Raw genomic sequence first — 8,594 nt, forward strand, 5'->3', positions numbered from 1 at the left:
GCGCCATTCATGAAGACGTTTCATAGACCAGGGGCCACAAATATCGCCTGCATCCGGGGCCACAAATATCGCCTGCAGGTCGGGGGCCACAGGGGGGGGGGGGACTTAAGATGATTGGGGTTCTCTATACTTTAACCATTTCCTTACCGGGCACTGAAACCCCCTCCTGCCCAGCCATTTTCAGCTTTCGGCGCTCTCACTCTTTGAATGACAATTGCGCGGTCGTGCGACGCTGTACCTAAATGACATTTTTATCATTTTCACAAGAGGTGACACAGAGGTGGCACTGATGGGTGGCACTAAAGGGAATTGATAGGTGGCACTGGTGGGCACTGAGAATTGGCACTAATAGGTGGCACTGGTAGGTGGCATGATGGCACAGATAGGTGGCACTGAAGGGCATTGAGAGGCAGCATTGCTGGGCACTGAGAGGTGACACTGATGGATGGTTGGTTACTGAGAATTGGCACTAACGGGTGGCATTGATAGGTGGCAGTGATGGGCACTGATCAGCACTGGTAGGTGAGACTGATAGGCAGCACTGCTAGGTGGCACTGAATGTCACCACTGGTGGGCATTGATAGGTGGCAGTGATGGGCACTGATAGGTGGTACTGTGGTCACTGTGGCTCTGAGAGGCGGCATTGGTGGGCACTGAGAGGTGCACTGAAGGCGGCACTGAAGGGGCAGTGATAAGTGGCACTGGTGGACACTGAGAATTGGCACTAATAGGTGGCAATGATGGGCACTGATCAGCACTGGTAGGGAGACTGATAGGCAGCACTGCTAGGTGGCACTGATGAGGCACCGACTGGCACCACTGGTGGGTATTGATAGATGGCATTGATGGGCACTGATAGGTGGGTACTGGTGGGCACTGGCAGCAGTACTGGTGGGCACTAATGAGGCTGATGTGCCTCTTCCACTGGGACCGATCCCCTTTACACAGGAGCCGTGATTGTCTGTCAGCGCGAGGAGAAAAAAAAAACCGATTACCGAGCTTTGTTTACATCATGTGATTGTCATTGCTGACAGCTGATCATGTGGTCAGGGGCCCGGGACCGACCCCTTACTCGGGGTCTGTGATTGTCATTGGCTGACAGCTGATCATGTGGTCAGGGGCCGGGACCGCCCCCTTACTCGGGTCTGTGATCACCCGAGTCTCAGTGACTCAGTAAGAAGACAGCGCTCAGCACGCGTGCCCTGCAGGGGGCGTGTGCAAAGGGAGGGACGTCTATTGACGTCCTCCCGGCAATTGGGGTCCCCGATGTGGCCGTCATTCTTCGGCTTATAGCGCGGGCCCCTAGTGGGTTAATCCCTTTCCACACAGACCTGGCGTCCCTTTAATCGGGTCTTTTTGCCCCCGGGCGCGGGATGAGCTGTCACAGCGGTCATGTGATCGGGAGCCAGTCCCTTCACCTCCTGATCATTACTAGAGACCAGGAGAAGTCCTTCCGATGAAGTTTCAAATCGAACATTGAAGCCCTTCTGGTGAAGCTTCAAGTTGACCATTGAAGACCTTCTGGTGAAGCTTCAAATCAAGCGTTGAAGCCCTTTTGTTGAAGCTTCAAATGCAACATTGAAGCCCTTCTGGAGAAGCTTCAAATCGAACATTGAAGCCCTTCTGGAGAAGCTTCAAATCTAACATTGAAGCCTTCTGTTGAGGCTTCAAATCGAATATTAAAGCCCTTCTGTTTGAGGCTTCAAATCTAACATTGAAACCCTTCTGGTGAAGCTTCAAATCGAACATTGAAACTAGGGTTGTCCCGATACCGATACTAGTATTGGTATCGGGACTGATACCGAGTATTTGCGGGAGTACTTGTACTCCCGCAAATGCCCCCGATGCCTGGCCGAATACTCGCCCCCCCCCCCCCCCTCGCCGCATCCCCGCTTGGTTAATACGGGTGGGGAACATTACAGCTTTCATTTGAATAGCTGTAGTGTTTCCCGCCGAGCCGCGTATAGACACTCCCCCTTGCTCGGGTGATCTGTCCAAGCGTCCGCGGCGCGGCAGCATGTAGGTAAGGGGGACATGGCTGAATATATGGGGGGGACATGGCTGCATATGGGGGACATGGCTGGATATGGGGGAACATGGCTGCATATGGGGGGACATGGCTGATATGGGGGGACATGCTGGATATGGGGGAACATGGCTGCATATGGGGGGACATGGCTGGATATGGGGGGAACATGCTGCATATGGGGGGACATGGCTGGATATGGGGGGGGGACATGGCTGCATATGGGGGGGACATGGCTGCATATGTGGGGGGACATGGCTGGATAGGTGGGGGACATGGCTGCATATGTGGGGGACATGGCTGCATATGTGGGGGGACATGGCTGCATTTGTGGGGGGACATGGCTGCATATGTGGGGGGACAATGGCTGCATATGTGGGGGACATAGCTGCATATGTGGGGGGGACATGGCTGCATATGTGGGGGGACATGCTGCATATGTGAGGGGGACATGGCTGCATATGTGGGAGGGGGACATGGCTGCATCTGTGGGGGGGACACTGGCTGCATATGGGGGGACAATGCTGGATATTGGGGGGGACATGGCTGCATATGTGGGGGACATGGCTGCATTTGTGGGGGGGAACATGGCTGCATTTGTGGGGGGGGACATGGCTGGATATGGGGGGACAATGCTGTGATATGGGGGGGACATGGCTGCATATGGGGGGACCATGGCTCATATGGGGGGGACATGGCTGCATATGGGGGGGAGACATGGCTGCATATGGGGGGGACAATGGCTGCATATGGCGGGGGGACATGGTTGCATTTGTGGGCGGACATGGCTGCATATGGGGGGGGACGTGGATGCATATATGGGGGGGACATGGCTGCATTTGGGGACATATTTAAAAAAAAGTATCGTATTCGTATCGCGAGTACTTGAAAAAAAAAGTATCGTACTCGTACTCATCCTAAAAAAGTGGTATCGGGACAACCCTAATTGAAGCCCTTCTGTTGAGGCTTCACGTCGAACAAACCCTTCGTGAAGCTTCGAATTCCGTGTAGAACCCTTTGGCGACGCTCCAAATGTTCTTCTTCCTGGGACCCTTTTCTAACTAGGGCCGCCATCGGTTCCACTTTCCTACAGTGAAAGCACAGGGAGCCGTCCCGAGCCACGACAGCGACAGCGCAGCGTTTTTTGCTGCATGGCGTCTGGCGTCAGGTTGCAGTCGGCTGGTAAAGTTCATGCAGACGGCAGATGATCTAAGTTAGCAGAGGCAGTGCAGGGAGGGAGGGTGGGGGGGGGGGCTGGGAGGGGGGGGCCAGGGAGCAGGAGGAGGGGGGGGGGGGGGGGGGGAGAGGCTCACACACACACACACATGCAGAGTAGGAGGAGAATCCTCCTTTTATTCTACAGCAGAATGAACTTTCTCTCCAATGGTAGCGAGGAGAGGAGGGAATAGCCGCTCTCACTAAATCCACTGCAGAGGAAAGGGACCAGGAGGCAGCAGAGTGCAGGAGAAGCTTCTGCTGCAGGGACATACGCCGGAGCGCAGCTCATCCGGGGAATATCAGGAGTGACTGCAGGACAGGGGGACCCCCAAAACAGGACAAGGGGCCTTTCATTCCAGCAGGGGGAGTGTAAAGAGCGCAGAGCCCCTCCGGGACATTGCGACAAAGAGGGGACCAGGATCTGATCAGGATGGATGGATATGACACCTTACTTTTGTCTCTGCTCCTCGCCACGCTGCATCCCAGTAAGTGACTTTTATATCGGAAAATAATCAATAAATGGGGAATTGGGGGGGGGGGGGGGGGGGGGGGGCAAAAAAGTTAACATAGGACGATCATTTTTTATTGGAAAACGCTTCGTAAACTGTTGGCGCTATAAAAAAAAAAAAAAAAACATTTTATAGTAATATATATATAATATATATTGTTATATATTTATTATTAGAATTATTTATTATTTTTCATGTTGTTTTTTTATCATTCTAATAATAATAATAAAAATAAATATATAACAATAATAATAATAATATATAAAAACAACATGAAAGATAATAAATAATTCTAATAAAAATATAATATATAAAAACAATGTGAAAAATAATATATTCTAATAATAAATATATAACAATAATAATAATATAATATATAAAAACGATGTGAAAAATAATAAATAATTCTAATAATAATAAATATATAACAATAATAATATTATAATATTTAAAAACAACGTGAAAAATAATAAATAATTCTAATAATAATAAATATATAACAATAATGACATAATATATAAAAACAAACGTGAAAAATAATAAATTATTCTAAAAATAAATATGTAATAATAATAATAATATAATATATAAAAACAATGTGAAAAATAATAAATTCTAATAATATATAACAATAATAAAATAATATTTAAAAACGACGTAATAAATAATTCTAATAATAATAATAATAATAATAATAATAATAATAATAATAATAAATATATAACAATAATAATATGAATATATAAAAAACAACATAAAAAATAATAAATAACTCTAATAATAAATATATAGCAGCAATAATAATAATAATAATAATAATAATAATAATAAATATATAACAATAATATATAAAAACATGAAACATAATAAATAATAATAATAATAATAATAATAAATATATAACAATAATAATAATATATAAAAACAACATGAAAAATAATAAGTAATTCTAATAATAATAATAAAATAATAATAATAATAATAATAAATATATAACAATAATATATAAAAACATGAAACATAATAAATAATAATAATAAATAAATATATAACAATAATAATAATATATAAAAACAACATGAAAAATAATAAGTAATTCTAATAATATTAATAATAATAATAATAATAATAAATATCTAACAATATTAATAATATTTTTACTACGTGGGATTTATTTAGCGCCAACAGTTTACGCGGCGCTTATATGATCAGTAGTAATGTGACATCGCGCCGCCACGTAACATCCTTTCAACGTTGCGACTAAAGCGGCGCAAGTGCCCTCCAAAAAAAAAAAAAATTGCAACCTTCTCTTATCGGTTGCATAAAAAACCGCCAACGCAGCGGCGAATCTTTTCCCGACTTGGCTACGGAGAACCGTGTTGCTTATTTATTTTTGCGGTTTAGAGTGTCAGCTCTGGGGGTGCGGGTTCTGTTTCCGCATGCTGGAAATTCTATGCAGTTGTTGGGGGGGGTGGGGGGTGTTGTAACGCACATGCGGCGTGGAGAGATCTGGGGGGGGGGGGGTGCAGCTTGCTCGGATCTTGCAGTGTGTGTGGTCAGGAGGACTCCTCTGCAGTGCCTGTCTGTTCTGATATTCGGGATCTCGGCGTGTGTTGGGGGAGAGACAATCATCCCTCTGCATAGGGAATTTTTCAAACCGTTGCAACGCTTTTCTTTTTTTTTTTACCTGCAGGGTTCAATCTGAGACCCCCCCCCTCCTCCTTCTGCCACCCCCCCACGCTTTTGCTTCATTAATATATTTACTGTCATCCTTGGCTGTTACCCCGGCTTGGTGATAATTGTTCTATATCGGGTCTTATTCCCTCCGGTAAAGCCGATGCGTCCTAATAATACCGACTAATGAGCGCCGTACTTACCTGCCAAGTTTTTCTGCAGTAATTAATACCGTGCCGTCTGCTCCTGGAGGGAATTGAGTTTCCATTACTGTATCTGGGCTCTTTAAGGGGGTCGGCGACCCGGCCCCCCTCGGCGAGAGGGATTGGTATCCACCGGCGAAGACTGGCGACCTTTTGGCGTCCCAATGGCTGCTAAACTGGCGGAAGGTGGGGCGCCGATTGGCTGATGCGGCTTATGCGAGATGGGCGGTCGCTGTCCAGGGCGTAATCGTATGGTTGGATCATTCCGGTTGGTTCTTGATAAGTTTGGGTTTGGAGGTAGAAGGGCGCACGCTCGGCCGGCGCATGTTATGATGCGGTGGTCCGCACGGCGTTTAAATCTTACATGAATACCGCTGGGACTTGCGCCCTTATCAGTTTTTCGTGGACCATTCGTGTAAAATTCAACGGCATATGCAACGACCGCATCATGAACATGCGCCGGCCGAGCGGGCGCCCTTATCGTTGGGGTGGAATCTTACAGGAAAGGTCCATGAGGAGCGCGACGCCTCGGCCCGGCGCATGTTTATGATGTAGTCGCTGCATGGCGGTTGAATCTTACATTAATGGTCCATGAGAAAAACCAATAAGGGCGCACGCTTCGGGCCAGCGCATGTTTATGATGCGGTCGCTGCCCTGGCGGTTGAATCTTACATTAATGGTCCATGAGAATCCAATAAGGGCGCACGCTCGGCCGGCGCCTGTTTATGATGCGGTCGTTGCATGGCGGTTGAATCTTACATTAATGGTCCATGAGAATCCAATAAGGGCGCACGCTAGGCCGGCGCATGTTCCATGAGAAACTGATAAGGGCACAAGTCCCAGCGGTATTCATGTAAGATTCAACCGCAATGCAACGACCGCATTATAAACATGCGCCGGCCGAGCGTGCGCCCTTATCGGTCTCTTGTGGACCATTCGTGTAAGATTCAACCACAATGCAACGACTACTTCATAAACATGCGCCAGACGAGCGCGCGCGCTTATCGGTTTCTCATGCAAAACAAGTCTCAGCAGTATTAATGTGAGATTCAACCGCCATGCAACCACCGCATCATAAACACGCGCCGGCCGAGCGTGCGCTCTTATCAGTTTCTCATGGACCGTTCATGTAAGGTTCAACCGCAATGCAATGACCTCATCATAAACATGCGGCGGCCGAGCGTGCACCCTTATCTTTGGGGGTTGAATCTTACATGAATACCGCTGGGGCTTGTGGCCCACGAGAAACCGATAAGGGCTCGCGCTCGGGCGGCGCATGTTGATGATGCATTTGTTGTATGGTTGATGAATCTTACATAAATAGTCCATGAGAAACTGATAACGGCGCACGCTCGGGCCGGCGCATGTTTATAATGCGGTTGTTGCCTGGCGGTTGAATCTTACATGAATGCTGCTGGGACTTGCGCCCTTATCGGTTTCTCATCGACCACAAGTCCCAGTGGTGTTCATGTAAGATGCAACCGCCATGCAACCAACGCATCATAAACATGCGCCGGCCGAGCGTGCGCCCTTATCGGTTTCTCATCGACCACAAGTCCCAGCGGTGTTAATGTAAGATTCAACCGCCAGGCAATCGACGCATCATAAACATGCGCCGGCCGAGCGTGCGCCCTTATGGGTTTCTCATCGACCACAAGTCCCAGCGGTGTTCATGTAAGATTCAACCGCAACGATAAGGGCGCACGCTCGGCCGGCACATGTTTATGATGCGTTGGTTGCATGGCGGTTGAATCTTATATGAATGCCACTGGGACTTGCGCCCTTATGGGTTTCTCATCGACTACAAGTCCCAGCGGTACTCATGTAAGATTCAACCGCCATCCAACCAACGCATCATAAACATGCGCCGGCCGAGCGTGCGTCCTTATCGGTTTCTCATCGACCACAAGTCCCAGCGGTATTCATGTATGATTCAACCGCCATGCAACCAACGCATCATAAACATGCGCCGACCGAGCGTGCGCTCTTATCATTGGGCGGCGCATGTTTATGATGCGGTGGTCGCATGGCGGTTGAATCTTACATGAATACCGCTGGGACTTGTGGTCCATCGGAAACCGATAAGGGCGAACGCTCAGCCAGCGCATGTTTATGATGCGGCGGTCGCATGGCGGTTGAACCTTACATGAACACCGCTGGGACTTGTGGTCCATCAGAAACCGATAAGGGCGAACGCTCAGCCGGCGCATGTTTATGATGCGGCGGTCGCATGGCGGTTGAACCTTACATGAACACCGCTGGGACCTATGGTCCATCAGAAACCGATAAGGGCGAACGCTCAGCCGGCGCATGTTTATGATGCGGTGGTCGCATGGCGGTTGAACCTTACATGAACACCGCTGGGACTTGTGGTCCATCAGAAACCCATAAGGGCGAACGCTCAGCCGGCGCATGTCTATGATGCGGTTGTCGCATGGCGGTTGAACCTTACATGAACACCGCTGGGACTTGTGGTCCTTCAGACGCCTCGGGGGAAGCCGGTGGCCTGTGGAATTGGCTCTTTGTTGACCAGAGGCCTTGTAAGGATCGGTTGCTCAGGTCACGTGAGCGCGATCCTTTCTGACCATTGGTGCGTGTAGGGATCTTACGCCCATCGGCCTTGTGTAAGCTCACCACACACACACTACAATCTGATTGTACGATCTGCTTTATCAGGGCCGGCCTGATTGGAGATAAATTGGTTGGATTAGGTAGCTCATTAGTAAATCGAAAGTCGATCGTACAAAGATTGTCCGGTCAGATGTGTATTTGGACCCCCTTAGGTGATCTTTCCCCAATCCTGATCTGCGGGTGTATGGTGTCAGACGCGGTTGCAGTGCCGCTCTCTCTCAGGGAATGGTGCAGTGCTCTGCTGAAGAGAAGATTGGCCGGCTGGAGGAGCCTTTGTCTCCCTCGCTGTTGTATTACCGATTGTAGGGGGAGATCTTGGTGGTGGGGGGGGGG

The 8,594-nt window shown here is 48.2% G+C and overlaps 1 protein-coding gene across 1 annotated transcript in view; it reads left to right on the plus strand.

The window, feature by feature from the left end:
* The first annotated feature begins 3,385 nt into the window (after positions 1–3,385).
* The window catches only part of KIRREL2 (kirre like nephrin family adhesion molecule 2), a 41,400-nt gene continuing 36,191 nt past the window's right edge, over positions 3,386–8,594 (plus strand). Inside the window, exon 1 of the mRNA XM_040327091.1 lies at positions 3,386–3,729. Within this exon, the coding sequence (XP_040183025.1) occupies positions 3,675–3,729 (55 nt within the window). The 5' untranslated portion in view covers positions 3,386–3,674. The remainder of the gene's footprint in view (positions 3,730–8,594) is intronic.

This window comes from Rana temporaria, chromosome 10 (genome assembly GCF_905171775.1).
Source record: "Rana temporaria chromosome 10, aRanTem1.1, whole genome shotgun sequence".
Taxonomy (NCBI): domain Eukaryota; kingdom Metazoa; phylum Chordata; class Amphibia; order Anura; family Ranidae; genus Rana; species Rana temporaria.